Here is an 18,926-nt window from a genome sequence, read left to right as displayed (position 1 = left end):
AATTGATATTTTCTTTTTCTTTGAAGATTTTTATTAAGACCATATTTTTGAGGTATCTCCTCATTATCCTGACAACAAATTCTGATTATATTTGCAAATCTTTTTTGAGTTGCTTCTTGCATACAACGTTCTTTTATTTCCTCTCTTATAGCAGAGGTTGCTCCACCAAAATTATTTTCAATTATTCCTCTATTTATTTCTCTTATAAATCTTTCCATAATAAATTCATTAGCAGGATATGGAAGTTTTGTTATGTACATACTAAGATAATGATTTTTATCTTCTTCTTTTAATTTGTAATAATGTATTCTATATTCACATATATAGGACTCCACGTTACATAAATCATATATCTGAATATTAGCTAAATGGTTTTTTGCTTCTTGATATTCTTTATTATAGACCTCTTGTCTATGATCTATAATATTTTTTCCAAAAAATTCTTTATATAGAATCATCATTATATATAATATCTTATCATAAGCTGTTGTTTTTGTTTCTAATTCTTCTATTATTTGGTTTTCTATTGATGTCATATAATCTCTTATAGTTCCTTTAGTATGAAACCCTATGTAATTCCAAATGTCCCTTCCAGACAATTCACCAAGTTTTGAATTAGTAAAGGCTTCTAATAAGAAGGAATTCAACCAGTTTTCGAAAATTTCTTTTTCGTTCTTTTTGCAGTCTAAATCGAGCATTCTTTCTCCTTCCATTTCCTGGATTTTAGGAACGTATTTTGATGGTATTTTTGTATATTTTGAATCTTTATTTATAAACTCTTTTTTAAAAGCATAATTATCAAAACCTGTTCCCATTTAAATTGAGATTGATTATCCTTAGATATTCCAGCTTCATTCTTTACTTGTATTGGAATAGCTGGTTCTTCGTCACTTGAATAATCTAGAATGTGTTCTTCGTTTTCTATATTTTCAGAATTTACTAATTCTTCCTCTATTTGAAAACCATGTTCCATAATATTATTTTCTTGAGCCATTTTTAATTGTTTAAAAAGCATTGTAACTTCTTCTAATTTGTCTTCAATATTCATAATTTTAGTGGTGGTTTTACTTTTAAATCTGTTATGTTAATTATGTTTTGAAATTTTTCTTCCTTGGGATTCTCTTTTTCCTTATTTCTTTGAAATTTTATGGATGTTAATATTTCTTCAAGCATATCTACTATAGAATTTAATTGTGGGTTAAAAGTATGATATAGATGTGGGGAATCATTTCCATGGTAACATTTTTTAGAAACTCCGTGTGAAAAATAAGTTTTTTCAGGTTTTTGAAGTCCTTCAATAAAACTTATAGTAAAATAAAGATTTTGAGAAAAATCATTTTGTATTGATTTTAAGAATTCGGTGTCATTACAGTTGACATTAGTTAAAATCATTAATTTTTGATCTATTAATTTTGATAACTTAATTATTTCTTCTCTTAAATCTTCTAATTTACTTTTTTCCATTAGGTGACGCTTTTCTTTGTGAAAGGTTACACTTTTAAGTTAAAAGTGTAACCTTAGTCACCACTAGTTACCATAGACATAGCCACCAGAGACTTAGCTTATTTATAAAGGAGGGGGGACATGAAATAACTAGGAGAGCACACTGGCTAAACAAGTTGTATTTATCAAATTTAGTAACAAGTTTATTTTATTTTATTTGATAAAAACATGTAACTTTATTTCTCACTTTAAGTGAATTTCTCAAGTGGTAAGTGGTAACTGAAGTAAAAGCTAGAATTCCCACTTATCTCAATTACCACAATGAAGAGTGTATGAAATTTATCAATTACTTTACCATTTGCAAGGAATTTTTCATTTTAGAAAATCTCGAACCTTGATTGATGAATTACTAACTTTAGTATCATTTTACAAGAGAAGAAAAGACATCTACTTTGTGTTGGTAGGCATTTTAGCAATCAAGTGATTTTAGGCGGATACATGGCTCAAAACCCGTGAACCCAAAAATCATGAGTTTGTTGAACGGAAAGATTTCTCAAATGCTTCAAGTTCAAAAAAGTTGCCACCATCTGCTCCTACGCCACCACAGCCCTTCCAACTCTTCTAGGAGTTCCCATAGACCATTGGAACTTATTACAAGAAATTGTTGGCAACTACCAACAATAAGTCATATGACTTCTTTTCTTAAATTTTGAAACCATTTCACCCAATTTTTGGGGTAAACAATCAGCAATCCCAGGAACAATACCTGCCCAAAAATATATCAAGTAACAAAAGATAAACAATAAATCTTTTTCAATTTGCTTGTGAGAAAGATAGTCATGCCAACATTATCAATTACCTTCAACCCAATACACTTGCTGGTCTTGCTTCAATTCTTCAGACAGTACGTTCTCTCACCCTCACCATTTCCATTCCCTTGCTGCTTCATTCTCAAGAAACATATTCAGTTAGAAAATTTAACCACTGAAGACTGGCCCACAGTGTAGCTGAGTTCAGAGGAAAGCTTATATACAAGCCACATGATGAAGATGGCTTCAACAACAAAACCAATCTAGCCAACATTCTTCCATCTACAAGTTGTGTCGGAAATATCTGCAATCAGTAATCATCTATGGTGGTGTCTATCAACACACCAAAATATCCAATTAGCTATTCATGAGTATACTGATCATGTCAACTTAGAGTCAAGTATTTGGAATCAGATGACAACTTGCAGTTCAAGCATCCTTAACAGTTTTGTAAAAGCAGGAGAACACAATTATCAGAACCAGAAACATATTTCCAGATTAAACCATGATCATGATTTCAAAAAGGGATCATATCATGTTATTATCTCTCAGAATAAATTTCAGACTTCAAATCTTGCCAAACTTGAAAGCCAGATGGATGCTGATTTACATACAACCGTAAGAATAATTCCTCTGAGCATGCAACTATAGTGCTCAAAGCAAGCCTCGGGTGAACAACTCTATGGTCTCTAAGCCAATTATACATTGATAACCTAAGCTTAACTCTACAAAGTGTATAGGAGAGAAAAGATGGGAAATTGACTAAATTTGATATAGGATATCCTTCATTCACAAGATACTCAATTTTCATGTTGATCATATCTGTGGTCTGATTAAGAATCTGAGGTGAAGCCTTAATCATTTCGCGAACATCCTTAACGTCCAAGCCAGCATTAACAATAAAATCGAATCTCTCCTGAAGCTCATCTCCCTTACCTCTGAACAGCTTAAAAGCCTGTTTTATTTCCCCCGAGTTCTCTTCGTATCCAAGGCTCAACAAGAACTTTGTTTTCAAGAACTCTGTTTTCAGAGCCCTTGTTTCCTTATCCTCAGGATAAGGCTGAATTTTCTTCCCCACAGCCCAATTCTGCATCCCTTCCGGATTATCCTGCACTAACTTACAGAGCCTTTTCTTGCCAACATTCAAGCTACTGAGCAAACTACTACTTTTCTTAATAGTGAATGAACCCATCAGCAAGGAATGAGACTGTAAAATCTTCCCAATCTCTGCAGCATGCATATCGATATCAGACAGGAACGTCAAACACTTGTGCAAATTCGACAGAAACATCAACACCCCAATTTGTGGAAACTCGACAAAAATTATAGCTATCTGGTCCAAGGACAACCCTAATTTCACCAAGAACCCAATGAGGGACAATGTCCAAACTCCAGAATCCTCAAAAACAACAAAAGGGTGCTGGCCAATCATCTCACCCAACAATTTTTCGTCACTGTAAACCTTCTCAAGCAAGCACAAGAGCTCATGCATAACCCCAAAATTACAGCTACTCTCATCCAACAACTGCTCCTCAATCCAAGTACTACCCTTTTCTTCACCAACAAGACGGTTTAACTTCTCCAAAACCTTCACAAGGTAAAGGTCAACATCCCCAACCAAAACCCTAGGGTTCAAAGAAATCACCTTTACCAAAGTTGAAGAAGCAACACGAAGCTCTTCATAACTCTGAAACTTGGACACCAGAACCCCACTTTCATATCGAAAAACTTGAGGTGAATCCTTGAAGATCTTCCCCATTTTGTTCCTGGGAACACCATAGTTACACAGAGTATGGTAATTCTCCATCAACACAGTGTCATCATTGATGAACATCATGTCCCTTGGAAGAAGGTGCAAGTATTCAAAAGGCTTCAAACCTGTACTCTCGAAGAATGGTTCAAACTCGTTAATTGGGTGGTAACGGAGGTAACGTGAGATTGATTTCCTGACATCGCTGGCAGCAGTGTCGATCTTCTTCTGAAGAACCTTCCTCAAAATATCGTCGAGGAAAAAGGGCGAGTTTTTGCACATGTTGTCTGCATCAAGGAACTGCAAGCTCCTCGTGGAATGAAGGTACTCGAGCAATGCGGCTTGTGCTTCCCTTCTGACCTTCGAGGGGAACTTGAAATCACAGTTTTTTTGTGCGGATTCGGGTGCAGATTTGACGCTGTGGAATCTAGGATTTTGTGAGGGTTTAAGGCAAGTATGGGAAATTTTGGAGATGAAGTGTGTTAATTGGAATTTCCGGAAATGGGACATAGTGGGTATTGATGGTTTTTGAAATGGAGGGGTTTTGAGTGTTAATGGTTGTAGCTTGACGAGAATCGTTATGAGTTACGACAAGGTTCTGAAAACCGAACCGGTTTAGCTACTTGTTCACTAGTTCACTGGTACAACCAAAATAACTATTTTATAATAAAAAATAAATAAAATATAAATAAAAACACTAAAACATAATTATAGTCAAATATAAACTTTAAAATGTCATCCAAATTAAAAGTACTATATCAATCACAATGTTATAATCTCATTCAAATACAAGCTCACAACAATTATACAAATTAACAATCACAAGATCAAAAACAACAACACAACAACAATAATTAATCAAATTAACAAATTACCAAGTTCAAGAACATGAACTCAGATCAGAATAATTATTCAAATTAATAATTGGGCAAAAACACAACAATCTAGCAATCACATGGTCAAAGAACAGCACCCCAACAACAATTTATCAAATTACCAAATTAACAAGATCAACAACATGAATTAAGATGAGAATAATTATTCAAATCAACAATTGGGCAAAAATATAGCAACCTAACAATTACAGGGTCAAAGAACAGCAACAAATTATCATATTACCAATTAACAATATCAATAACATGAACTCAGATCAGCATCACATCAACAATTAAAACCAAGACTGCAAGAACCGAGCTGGTCATTGAACCGGTCAAGTGACTAGTTCAATAGTTTAATGGTCCAACCAGAGTCAAACTATAGTTGAACCGATTTAATTAAATACACAATACCCATCACATCGGCAACAAAAAATTAGAATAAAAGAATTTCAACAATAACTTTTAATAATCATGTAATCAGCAACAATGAAAAAAACACATACACAAAAACTCAAACTATTACCAATAAAGAATTCACAATCACAAAAAAAAATCAACAAAGACTTCTAATCAATTATTCAACAATAAAAATTCAGAATCAAAAATAAAAAAACTGAGCATCCAAAGCTAGAAAATCCAAAAACAGTAAAACTAAGCAAAGAATTCAATCCAAACTAAATTCAGAATCACATCAGCAACCACCCAACTCAGAATCTAGTACACAAACTCAACTCATAATCTTAAAAATTGAAACTGAAGAAGCAGTGGCTTACCGGAGACACGGCCAGGGAGGAACGGCTGACAGAGTGAGCTTGGACAGAGAGTGAGCTAGGAAGAGGATCGGTTCGCGACGGCGACGCTCCGGGCAGAGATTCATGGAGAGAGAGGACGCGCTTGAAGAAGATCGAGCAACGTTTGCGACCGACAAAAACAGGGCCGAGCAACGGTTTGCGACGGCGAGGAGAAGAATCCACGGCGGCAAAAGAGTCCACCGCGGCAGAGAGGGACGTTCGCACTTCGCAGTGAACGAGAGAGAGAGAGAGAGAGAGAGATGGCTCGAGGACAGAGACGACGGGTTCAGGGCGGCCGCCGACGACGAGGACAGAGGCGGCGACGCGAGGAGAAGGGATCCAGGAAAAGTGGGACGAGCAGACCTTCGAAAGGCAAAGATTTCAACCGCTGGCGGTCACCGCCGGCGCCGACAGTTGGTGGGGGCTGATGAAATGCGTTTTGGGTGATGGTGGCTGGCTGGCTGCTGCTCTGGGTTTAGGGCTGGGTTTGGTTTGTGAATGAAAGAAGGCGAGGAGCCGAGGGGCTGTTTCTGTTGCGCGTTTTTCTTTCTTTTTTTTTCTGTTTTTTTTTTTAGTTAGAGTAACGAAAGAGGGTGCCTAAAAATCGGGCCGGTTCTCTGCATATAGTAAGGTTTTAAAAATTGAATCGATCATTGAACTACTCTAATTATTGGTTTATTAATTCAATTAATTCAATTGTAGTTTAATCATAATAACTATTTTATAATAAAATATAAATAAATACATAAAATATGATTATAGTATAATATAACAATAATATTCTACATCTATATAAAAAATGCATTATCTAAGTAATATTGGCCAAACACGTTCCCTTTCCTCCTTCACTCGTTTGTCATACACGCGCTACATATAATGTGCTGCAATCTAAAGCTCAACGTAAACCTTCTGCTACAACGTAAACTTTCTTTTTTGCTCGCGTTTTTTTCTTCTCCTCCTCCTCCTCCTCCTTCTTCTTTTTCTTCTCCTCTTCTTCCTCCTCCTTCTTATTCTTCTTCTCTACTCGCGTTTTTCCTTATTGATCTACATTGCCTTCGCCGTTCTCCTCTGGTCGCGTTCATCTTCTCGTTTTCTTCTTTCGATCTGGTTACATTGCATTTATCTTCTTCCTATTTTTCTCTGTTTTCTTCTTTGATCTGCACTTCTGAATCGAAATAATGAATGACTCAACTTCAAATCAGTTGAATGAGAGCAATTTGGATTATTCAATTTTGAATCAAATTGAATGGAATGCAATTGCTAATTTGAATTGAATTGAATGGACGGAGGTGTACTGAATTGAATTGATAACCTGTAAATTATATGTAGAGCTGTTTGAATTTGATTTTATATAATGGATTATGTTTTGTTCACTCAGTAATATACAATTGTTTCACTATGAGTACGTGTTCGGTTCATTATGCAGAAAGATGTTTGAATTTGATTTTATATAATAGATTATATTTCGTTCACTCAATACTATACAATTGTTTCACCATGAGTACGTGTTCGGTTCATTATGCTGAAAGCTGTTTGAATTTGATTTTATATAATGTATTATGTTTCATTCATTCAGTACTATACAATTGTTTCACCATAATGACGTGTTCGGTTCATTATGCAGAAAGCTTTTTGAATTTGATTTTATATAATGTATTATGTTTCATTCACTCAATACTATATAATTGTTTCGCTATAATGACGTGTTCGGTTCATTATGCAGAAAGCTATTTGAATTTGATTTTATATAATGTATTATGTTTTGTTCATTTAGTACTATACAATTGTTTCACCATAATGATGACGTGTTTAGTTCATTTCTGTTCTTCACAATTCAAAACTTTTCCTCCTTACCTTCAAGTGCTTCTTCACCAGAGAGAGAAGAAGAAAAAGACAAAAAATACAGCAGCAACAACAACAAAAGAATGACGATAAAGAGAAAACACGTAAAGAAGAAGGAACGCGAAAAAGAAAGAGTCGAATGAGGAGGAGGAGGAACGCGAAGAAGAAGGCAAAGAAGAAGACGCTTTGTGCATAAACGAGCGTGAACTGCTAATATAAATTTTAAAATAGAGGTAATGACCAAATCAGTACCCGAAAGATTCAAACGCTGACATTTTGGTACCTCACTATTGTTATTGACAAAATAGTCCTTAAAAGATTTTAAAATTTGACAAACGTACCTATGAGTTCACCGGAGCACATTTCCGGCAAGCTCAGTGCTGACATGGCCATTGCGTTTTGATGATATGGCAAATACCCTTCCCCACCCTAATTCTTCTCCTTCTCCTTCCCCCTCCCCAACGCACTCCCCCCTTCCCTTTCCTGAATGCATTCTCTTCCCTCCCCAACCTTAATCCTTCCCTCCCCCTCCCTAATCCTAATCCCCCATCTCCAACTCCTAATCCCCCATCTCCAACGCACTTCCCCCCTCCTCAATCCAAAATCCCCCTTTCTGAACCCTAATCCCCTTCCCTTACCCCTTTTAATAAATTCATCAATTTCTACAAACCTTTCAAAATGATTTGCAGATTCCATTTAGCATTTCAGATTAAAATCATATATATTGAATAATTTTGTAATTTGGCATTTCACATTCCAAAATCAAACACTTTTTTCTCATGCAATTCTCAACGATGTTAACAATTCAATTAAGGAAAAAATCACACGATTTAGCACAAGGAAGAAGAGGGAATGGTGAATGCAAGATGATTTTAACAATTTTTTTAAAAAAGAACAAAACCAGAAAATTCGCGAGAAGGAGAGAAGAGAATCTGAAGCAAGACGGCGAATGAAGCGGTTCCGAATGGCAAGGGAGGAGGCAGTGTAAAGAGTGACAGGAACCACGGGAGGGAGCTACTTGTGAGAGAGGAAGCAGTGCCAGAAGTGAGACCTCGTCTTCGATACACGGAAGAATGGGAAAGGAAACGGGGACTAGCAGCAAGCACATACAAGTAGTGAAGACGACAGCAGTGAAGGCAAAGGGAAGAGAGAGTTGAGAGTGTGAGACACTGTGTTGGGAAGGGGATTAGAATTCAAAGGGGTAAGAGAAGGGGATTAGGGTTCAGAAAGAGGAATTTTGGATTGAAGAGGGGGGAAGTGCATTGGAGATGGGGGATTAGGATTAGGGAGGGGGAGGGAAAAATTAGGGTTGGAAGGGGAGAATGCATTAAGGAAGGGGAAGGGGGAAGTGCGTTGGGGAGGAGGAAGGAGAAGGAGAAGAATTAGGGTGGGGAAGGGTATTGCCATGTCATCAAAATGCAGTGGCCATGTCAGCACTGTGTTTGCTGGAAATGTGCTCTAGTGAACTCGTGGATACGCTTGTCAAATTTTAAAATTTTTTAAGGACCATTTTGTCAATAACAATAGTGAAGTACCAAAATGTCAGCGTTTGAATTTTTTGGATACTGATTTGGTCATTACCTCTTTTAAAATATTAACCAAATTAAAACTACTACATTTATATTTAAAAAATAACTAGCAACTCAATAACAAAAAACAAGGACAATCTTAATCACCAGGATCAAAACAACAACAATTTAATAAATTAACAAAGAACGAAACCCGAATAAAAAATCCAACAACCCAATAATAAAAAATAAGAAAAATCTCAATCTCAAGGATCACAATAATAACATCAACAATTTAACAAATTAATAATTTGAGAATACAGCAACCCAATAATCTTCATGACAACAATAGGTACACAGCAATAATAATTTAGCCAATAAATATGAACAAAATCTGAATAGAAAATCCAGTAAATTAAATCACAACAACAACCTAACAATTTAGCAAATTAAAACAACAATAAACTAACAATTTAGCAAATTATCAACTTAACAAGTTTAGAACAAAAAATCACAATAAAAAACAAAAAAATAAAGACAACGGAACAACAACACAAAAATAATTAGCAAATTAACAAATTTACAATAATCTTTACAGCAATAAATAGAGAATAATTGAACAATTAAAACAATGATCAATACACTAAAAAGATTACACTAAATTAATAAATTATAGCAAATTATAAGACAACAACACTAATTAAAATTAAAAAAACAATAACACCAACAGAACTATGGATAGAGGCGAGGGAGGAAGGTAGAGCCAGAGAAGGGAAAGAAGAAGAGAGGATGGTGGCAGTGGCGACAGTGGGGAGTGAGAAGCAAAGGCAGCAGAGGAAGGAAGGTCGAAGTGGGAGGAGCAACAGAAAAAAAGAGAAGAAAGAGAGATAGGAAAAAAGAGGTGGGAGTAGAAGAGTAGATCTGATGGAATAATGAAGAGCTGGTGGTGGTTATGGAAAGAAGACGAGGAAGGAAGAGGAAAGGAGAGGAGTATTTATGAAATTATCAACAAAAATTTAATAATTGGTCTTTTTTGTCAAGCAAAATTTATCTTGTATGGATATAACTTTAATTTCAATGTTTTATGGTTAGTTTTTTCAACATCCGAATCTTTCATAGTGAGAAATAACTATTTACTCTTAATAATAATATAGCATAACAAGTATAAATTGAACATTTTGAATTTATTGCAAATAAAGTAGAGGTTTGTTTGTTTGTTTTCTTCAAGGTTCAGAAAATCGGACCGGTCATCAAACCGCTCTAGTCACTGATTCACTGGTTTACTAGTCTAACCGGTCCAACCGGTGGTTCAACCAGATAAACCGTTTTAGAATAGAATAATAAATAAATTATAAGGTGCTTTATAAAGGTAAGTTTATTAGAAATATGAAAACTCTAAAAACATGAGAAAGTACCAGTTGAAAGCTTCCAATTACAATTGTTATCAAATATATATGTCCTTTATGTAAGGTTAAATTTGAATGGAAAAGCATCTTATGTGCAATACATCATAGAGGTCACATTCAATACTTTTATTGACTTGAAGCTCATTAAAAAAATAAATAAAAATTAAAACTCCTTGGGTTGAGCGCTAACATTTCAGAAATTAGCAATACTCAACATCTAAAACAGAGAGAACAATTGTACAAAAATAGATATTAACAGTTTATAATTTGTGGGAATTAACTTAATATTCTATAGTTTCTTTCTTCTCCTTTTAGTTTCTTTTTTTCAATGGAAACAAGATTTAACAACAAAAATTCAATAATAATAATAATAATTCTATCATTCATTTTAATCAGTTCAAAATAAGATACAACTTAGCTAAATTTAACTAAAAAATTTAATAAATAAATTCAGTTCAATACAACAGAGAAAACTTAATCATTCAGATAAAAGTTCATGCTTTAGTATCATTTTAACATAAATTAACAAAGAATTATCAAAGTTTAAGCATAATTTTTCTCAATACAGCATAAAAAAACAATCAAACAGAGTACAGCCCAACAGTAGCAGCAGAGTTAATCATTCAACAATAGCATTAACCATGTTCTTAACCTAAAGCAGGAGCCAAACACAATGAAAATTAACAGCATGTTCTTAACCACAACACAAGACCATATCTTCCTACAGCATTCAGCCATTCAACATAACACCATTCTGTCTAGTGCCTACAACATTCTGCCATTCAACACAACACAATTCTGCCTACAATCAGATAACCCCAATCATAAACATCATTACCAAATTAAATAAAAAATCAACCAAAAATCACCTTACAAATCAAAAACTCAATCTCTTGAACTCAATAATTACATCAGTTATCCAACTAAATAATTGCATCACAGTTATCATAAACTGATTTCAAAGCCTAGAAGCAGTAAGCAAAACCAATCAACAAAGCACTGACTGAGTATTCTGTTCTGATTCTGTGACTGGGAAGCAACAAATTCAAGTTACAGCAACAAATTCAACAAATTCAACAAATCCAACTAAAGTCCCGATTTACAGCAATATTTAGATTAACAACAAGGCAAATTTGATTAGCAATTCAGCAACATGCAAAAATACAGGGAGAAGGGAAATCTGAAAAGAGAGAACAGGGAAGCGATGGTGCAGGGACTCACCAATGGTCGACGGCGAGTCAGCGACCACCCCACGGAAGGCGACGAAGCAAGAGACAACCCCACGAGTTGCTTCTGCTGCCGGCGACGAGACAGACGAACCACGAAATGCCAGTGACTGAGACGAGACTCGAGTGAGGCTGGGAGGCAGAATCGAGCAGAGACAACCACAGACGACGAGCAGCAACCAACACGCACAGCTCGAGCACTCACCGGCGGAGGAAGGCGCGAGCAGCCGAGCACAGAGGAGAACGGCGAGATGCGAGCACCCGACGTGGAGGATCCGGCGAGAGGACCGAGAGCACGAAGACGGAAGTTCTTGAGTGCGATGGACGGCGGCAGCAGTCTCTCACTCCGACAGACGGCGACAACTATTGGTGGAGGCAAGGGTTTGCTTTCTTTGGTGGAGGTTAGGGTTTGATGAAGGAAGGAGTTGGAGAAGGGGGAATGAGGGATAATGCGCAACTTTTTCCCTTTCAAAGAAGGAAAGAGGTCTGAACCGGCCGTGTTCCGATCCGATCTAACCTGCCGATAACCGGCCGGTTCAGCAGTTCTTGAGCAATTTTTGATTTTGCGATTTTGTATGTTGAACCGGACCGTTTTCTTTGTCGGTTCCCAGTTGAGCCGGTTCGACCGGTTGATCTGATCTGGTTTTTAGAATATTGGTTTTCTTTCATCAATTAGAAATGAAGACAAATGTTGGTCAATAGTCAATAGCTATAATGCATACAAGTAAACAATTAACTATAAACTAAGTTTATACTTCTAACTAATGAAATATTTCAACAATTTTGAGAGTTTCAATTTTTATGACGATATTACACATCACATTACTACAATAATCAAGTATGTTAGTTAGATCTCTGATCTTATCCTAGAAACACTTTTAAGATTCATTTGCTTTTTTTTTTTGTTGGTTGTTTGTGTTGTTGTGAGAAAATGATAGTTCTTCAAGTGGTAATTAGAATGTTAAAGAGAGAGATGTAGAGGATTTTGGAAGAAGATGATTATGGAGAAATAGTTGGTTAGAAAATTTGAGAAAGATAATTTTGAAAGAAAAATAATTGACTAATATTTAATTATTAAAAAATTAATTATAAAAAAATAAAAATTTCCTTCAAATTTTAAAAATAAAACTGGATCAAACTAAATATTAAAAATTAAAAAAAATTGGTAAAGTTTTAAAAATTTATTTTACTCCTTGTTTTTAGGTCAAAGTTTTTTTATGATTCTTTTTTTTGGACGTGGTCTTGGGCCAAGAAAACTGACCCCACCCGATTTTTGTTTTAACTTTTAGATATTTGCAAACTTGACCTTAATAGTTAGGCCCGGATTTCTTACTCCCAATTTTATGAGGGATTATGATTAACCACTAATAAAATATTTACAAAATAAACCTTGTTTTTTATTTTTGAAAAAATTGCTAAAAAATATTTGCCCCTCTAGCTTTTTTGTTTTACACATTCTTCCTGTTTCTTTTCATCTGAGTTTCAAAGAGAGCTCTGCTAGGGTTTTTGCCCCTCTCTCTGCTTCCTATCAATGTTGCTCGTTCCTAGTTCCTCCCACTCCGCGGTAGTTTGCTCGTTCTCTGATCCTCTTTCTGTGCCATGCTTGTTCCCTGATGCTTGCCCCGGGCCGTCGTTGGTCTCCTCTCTTCACTGTGCATCGTCACTGCTACTCTATTTCTCGTCGTTGCTGCTTCGAAATGGCATTCGTGCCCTACATGGCTTCCAGTACTCACCTCATCTAAGGAACTTCTAAAAGGTACTATCGTCCTTTAATATAAATCTCTATTAATGTAGTTCTGATGACCATTTTGCCAATTACCTCTTTTCTCAAGTATCTACAAATGCATCTCTTTCTGTCTCTATCTCTATCTCTATTTGTATTTTCACTTTTTGGTTTGATATTTTGATTTGTTTTAATTGATTGCACTATTGCAAGTTGCTTATGATTTTAACTATCCAAAATAATTATACTTTTGCCTCCTTTTTCCCTTTTAAAAAAAATTTGCTATATACTTATTAATTTTGGCAGGTGGAATAGATCTTAATTAAGCAGATCTTGCTGTCTTTGGTGTTCTACGACTCATCCATCACCTTCAAGTTCAGTAAAGATATGGTAGAGCAGACACAGATTGGGAAATGAAACTCTCATATGGATCAAGCTATATGACAGTCTTGTAAAGTCAATTCAGATAGTTAAACTATAGTGAGTATCAATTTATAAATTGATATCAGACTGCTGTATAAAAATTGAAATAAGTTTGCACTACAAAATTTTTTAATGGCATGGGGTTGCTCTAGCTACCCCTTTTGCTTGTAGCAGTGATATATGATGACAATATATTTAGTCTGGTTTTATGAAGCATAATGATCTTGTTACTTCAACTTGTGTGATTGCACACTTATGCTATAATGCAATCAATAAGAGGAGCTTCATCAAGGTATTTTAAGGGTAATAATATTAGTTATTCAATATTCCCTTTATAATTGGTAAAAGACATGTATGTTACGGTATAAGTGGTTGTCACTTATTTTACTAACTTCACTTAATTCATTTGTAAAGAGTATCGGTTGGATGCACTTGATGATGATGAAGAATACGATGTACCATTTGATGATGAATCGGTGTGTTATTTTTTCAATGGCTATTCTCTTAATCTGTTGATCATAACCACCAAACTCTCAGATTAAGTATTTGTTTTTTTTTTTATGATTCTTATGCAATTTTACATCCTGACCCAGATAAAGATGATTATATTTGATATGTTTATTTTTTACTCTTGTCTTGTCTATCACAACCAAACACCCCAAATTATATAGTTAAAAATGTGATTGCAGTTGGAGAACCTACTCAAAGAATATTAGCTTCCACTCTCCTGTTTTGTTACATTACTAGCGTGATAACCATGCAATGCACGGGGTTCATGTAATTTAAAGGTTTTCAAAAGGAAAATATTAAGAATATAACTAAAATATATTCTATAAAGATACATATGTTGTATTAAATTTGGATAATAACAAAATTATCACTACATTAAAACAAAATAATAGAATACAACTATTATTCAATGTGTCAATAAATGGTATAACATGTTTTCTAAGATAATAAAATATAATAAAAAATTTTAGACACTAAAAAAACAGATAAAAAGAGTCCAAGAGAGATGTAGTTTATGTATAATCTTAAAAACATAAATTGTCAAGATACCTATTGACAGCAAAACAAAATATTTACAACATATATAAATTTGTTCATTAATCAAAAAATAAAATATGTTCAAAACAATTTAACATATAGTTCAAAATATCTATCAAACAGAGTTATACATAGGAGGCCTAACATCGTTGAATCGATAACTCTATCTGGCGATTAGGTAGCGAGTCGAGTTTCAAGGTAATGTTGTCCCCCTCCCTTAAATTGTATACTCTACAACATTCATTCCACCCGACCCAAAACTTCCATTCTCCATCTCTTCTTAAAACTTTTGAGTAAGTGAAAAAAGAGCACATTCTTCTCTACATTTGAACGTGGACCATTGATCGTCCAAATCGAACCATCTCCAGATAGTTTAAGATAAGAAGCAAATTTTGAAGACAGATACTGCAATGAATAATTCATAGTTAAGATAAATATAGTATTTTCATACACAATGAATAATAGATTTAGGAAGAAAAAGCTTGGAAGAAAAAAAAAAGAAATCACTCTTTTAAGATTAACTTACCAGTCTAGATTGACCAAGATTCGAATCTGTGATGATCTTTTGATAATAAACATCTGGAGTATATCTGATTCAGGATATTTTACCACATTAAAAAATATCAATCTATACCATGATATTAAAATCGAAAACACAAGAAAAAAAGTTACATTTAGCATTACCCATGGTCAGATAATTTGTTTGTCTCATTACTTTGTTCGTTGACCTCCATTGATAAAGTGCTTGCACCACACAAATCTATGAGATTATGCGGATTATCCCCGTCCAATGTCCCATCTTCATCATTGTTTTCATCACCATCTGATGAACACTCATCATTAGATGGTTTAGACCCAGATAGAACCATAACATCAAGTGATGAGTCCTCATCAATCCTGGTATACTTTATGTGGAACACTCTTGATACGTTATCAAGTGTCTCTAGGTCCATTAGCTCAGGCACATATGAGTCAGGATCAAGGAGAATTTAGATGGGTTGGTTCTTGTAATTCCACACAGAAATAAAAAAATTCCAAAACCGACATATCTAAATTGAACAGATGCCCCTCTATTGATAAAATAGAAAGATCTAATATGTTCAAATGAGGTGTCAGTTATAAGCAACTGACCATTGTTTCTTCTCAGCTCCAGCACTAAACAATTATCTAGCTCATCAATGATACAGAACATTGTCCCTAATTCTTTGCCATGAGTTGAAACAAAACTTGAGGGAAGAGCTCTCTCACCCTATATTCAATTTTCTTCCTAAAGTTAATTCATGTCTAACAAAGCATGCCAAAAATGGATCACATAATATTACATAATCATTTAGCAAAGAGAGGTATATATACATTTAATTCTACCATTATTACCAACTGAGCAACACAAGAGAACAATAATCACCCAAATGAACTGGCATTATAATGAGCATCACAAAAATAGGTAACTAAGTAAGAAACACATATCAAGTCTTTTTGATTGTCCAGAAAAAAATACTGAAGTTTTAAAAGAAAAAATGAAAAAGAAATTGCTGTTATCTTGATGGATTCTGAAACCAAAACACCTATATAAACTTCCAATCATGTTTTCACATATTAATAAATGCTGGATTTTCAAAGTCACTATCATTATATGTATGATTAGTAGACATTATCTTTATTTATTTTGAATGTACATTGATAATTTATCAAAATTAATCTTTTTAGAGTTATTGTAGTCTACACCCATTTCAGATTAGAAAGATCAGGAAGTCAGAGTTAGCTAATCAAAGTTATTTAACAGGCAAAAGAAACTATCAAAAGGAGCAAAGTAGAAAAAACCACTAACTGAATATAAATTAAAAACAAAGCATTCGAAGTTAAAGATTTAACCCACCTCTTTAATCGGTTAACATGCATGATATAATATTCCAGAATATATTTGGTTACCTGATTATTGAAAAGGCGAAATCTGAAAATCCGTTCTTTTCCGTTGGGCCAATATTCTTGGGTTGCTAAAAACCTACTATTAGCACATAATGGTATCATTAGAGGTTAAGACTGAGACTTTTAACCAAGAAACCAACTAATTAATTATACCCAAAAAAGTAACAAATTAAAAGTATATTTATAAAAAATACCCAAGAAATCACTTTAGAAGACTACTATACAACATATTTTAGAGATTACGAAAAGTTATGAAATGTGGCCTACATATAAATGAAAAGCCAATAAATTAAATTACAACATGAAAAATATCTGAGAAAGAATTTTAAAAAAAATTATAGATGGCATAACATCGATATTTAATTGACATTAAAATTTTCACAAGTTAATGTGAAATATATTGAATAGAAAAGTATCATACTTCAATGAAATTGAAAATGCAGCAAAGAAAAGATCTTCTCTAATGCTCAGCACCATACCTGTTTGGATGTTCTCTATCGACATGCATCGCCATTCAACCTTATGAGATAGATAGATTTCGTATAAAGATTCGAGAACAAACAAAAGATCTTGTCTCTTACTGCAAAATAGAGTATTATAATAAAGTAAACCTTAATAGAAGATTTCAACAAATTCAAGAAAAACAAGTGATAAAATTGAATCCAGAAACATAAAGAAGGAACAACAACCGTTGATAAACAAAAGAAGAAATAGATGAACAAAAATATTGTTATTTTTTCTGCATAATAAACGATATGAAAAAAAGAAAATATACAAAAATTAAATCAATAATAAAATATAAAAGACCAAAATGAATATTCAAAAATTATAAATATGATAAAAGTGATTTAAAAAAAACCCTTTTTATATTTTAAGATAATTAATAAAATAATGTAAACAATAACTATATTTTTTAAGTTGAGGAAAAGATTACAAAACTTAAAAGAATAAAGCCATACGTGATAATATGAAATTGGGATTAATAGTTGGAGTGCTTTGCAAAATAATTGATCCATGTAAAGAAGAAAAAAAAGTTTAAATGTAAAACTAAAATGATAGTAACAGAAAACATAAACAAAAACAACTTAATAAGAATGAGATGTTGCACTCAAGCAAGTATGAGACATGTCTTGTTTTGAAAATCAACTGTTTCTTTTTTTCAGGTTAAATTGGCAGCTAAAATTTCATTAAATGATACATCCATGTCCAAACATATCACAATATCTTATATTGGTTGAGAATAAAATTCAGCACGATGTCAGGTCAACAGAAATACTATTTTTAGGAAGAAAATAATCAAAAAGCATATTTGAAGTTAGCATATTCACATAAGGTTATTAACTCCACGTTTTTAGAACCCAAAACTTGACTTAATGAAATTAACAAAAGAAAAACTACCAAAACTGAAAAGAAAAGCAAAAGAAAAAAGGGTGAACAAAAGATTTTCTATATTTTAAAATAATTGAAAAAATAATATAAATAATAACTATATTTTTTAACATTAATGAAGAAATTACAAAACTTGAAAGAATAAAATCATACCTGATAAGATGAAATTGCAATTAATAGTTGGAGTACGTTGCAAATTAATTGATCCTTGTAAAGAAGAGAAAAAAGTTTAAAGAAAAAGAAAGCTACCAAAACTGAAAAGAAAAGCAAAAGAAAAAATACTAGACAAAAAAATTACGTTGGGACTATAACCATTAGGGTAAAAGCTGAACTTGATTCTTCGATTTTCAGTTCTTAGAGGATTTACCTGAACAGCACGTCCCTTGTTACTTGGGTGAAGTATATTGTCTCGATTTGTCAAGAGCTGAAGAAAAAGAACTATCCACCGAAAAAAACTGTGGGAGATTTGTTTGTCGGACGAAATGGAAGCGCTGGGAGACACCGCAGATGACGACAACTTCGTATGTTGTAGGAGGATATGGGGTTTTGAATCTGAAAAAGTTTGGTGGTAGGGTTTGCAGGTTGAGCGACGTGAAACAACAGAGAGAGAGACGAAGGAGGTTCAGTACGTTTGCTCTTGTCACGTTTCTTTCTCTCTTTTTTTTCGTTAATTATTTTTTATTTATTTCTGAGGTTTTTATATTAATAAACTTTATTTATCCTAAAGTTTAAGTACTTTTCACATTTTTTTATCTTTTTTTCTAT

At 33.7% G+C, this 18,926-nt stretch overlaps 1 protein-coding gene and 1 long non-coding RNA gene across 6 annotated transcripts; one reads left to right on the top strand and one right to left on the bottom strand.

Annotated features, from left to right (window-relative positions):
• Positions 1 to 1,811: 1,811 nt before the first annotated feature.
• Positions 1,812 to 12,094, bottom strand: LOC112711285 (transcription termination factor MTEF18, mitochondrial). 4 transcript variants are annotated; one of them, XR_011865939.1, is made up of 3 exons: positions 11,649 to 12,094; positions 2,303 to 4,640; positions 1,812 to 2,209 (listed from the first exon to the last, which is right to left on the bottom strand). XR_011865939.1 is itself a non-coding variant. In XM_029289150.2 (2 exons), exon 2 carries the CDS (start codon positions 4,510 to 4,512, stop codon positions 2,794 to 2,796), a length of 1,719 nt encoding a protein of 572 aa, XP_029144983.1. In that variant the 5' UTR covers positions 4,513 to 4,640; positions 11,649 to 12,094; the 3' UTR covers positions 1,812 to 2,793. The 4 variants fall into 4 exon arrangements, 2 of the variants coding, with proteins under 2 accessions (XP_029144983.1, XP_029144982.1); XR_011865937.1 differs by lacking the exon at positions 11,649 to 12,094 and adding an exon at positions 5,654 to 6,282; XM_029289150.2 differs by having other exon boundaries at positions 1,812 to 4,640.
• An 876-nt stretch (positions 12,095 to 12,970) lies between these two features.
• Positions 12,971 to 14,429, top strand: LOC112711284 (uncharacterized). Of its 2 annotated transcripts, XR_011865936.1 has the most exons (3): positions 12,971 to 13,409; positions 13,683 to 14,102; positions 14,214 to 14,429. It is a non-coding gene; the product is annotated as an uncharacterized lncRNA (long non-coding RNA). The 2 variants fall into 2 exon arrangements; XR_003157397.3 differs by lacking the exon at positions 14,214 to 14,429 and having other exon boundaries at positions 13,683 to 14,106.
• The last annotated feature ends 4,497 nt before the right edge of the window (positions 14,430 to 18,926 follow it).

The sequence above is a fragment of the Arachis hypogaea genome, chromosome 9 (assembly GCF_003086295.3).
Source record: "Arachis hypogaea cultivar Tifrunner chromosome 9, arahy.Tifrunner.gnm2.J5K5, whole genome shotgun sequence".
NCBI lineage: Eukaryota > Viridiplantae > Streptophyta > Magnoliopsida > Fabales > Fabaceae > Arachis > Arachis hypogaea.
Note: the sequence above shows the minus strand (reverse complement) of the source record. Positions and strands in the feature narration are given on the sequence as shown.

Bases quoted from the DNA above. Each gene is read 5' to 3' on its own strand.
- LOC112711285 (XM_029289150.2), bottom strand. From the start codon at position 4,512: ATGTCCCATTTCCGGAAATTCCAATTAACACACTTCATCTCCAAAATT.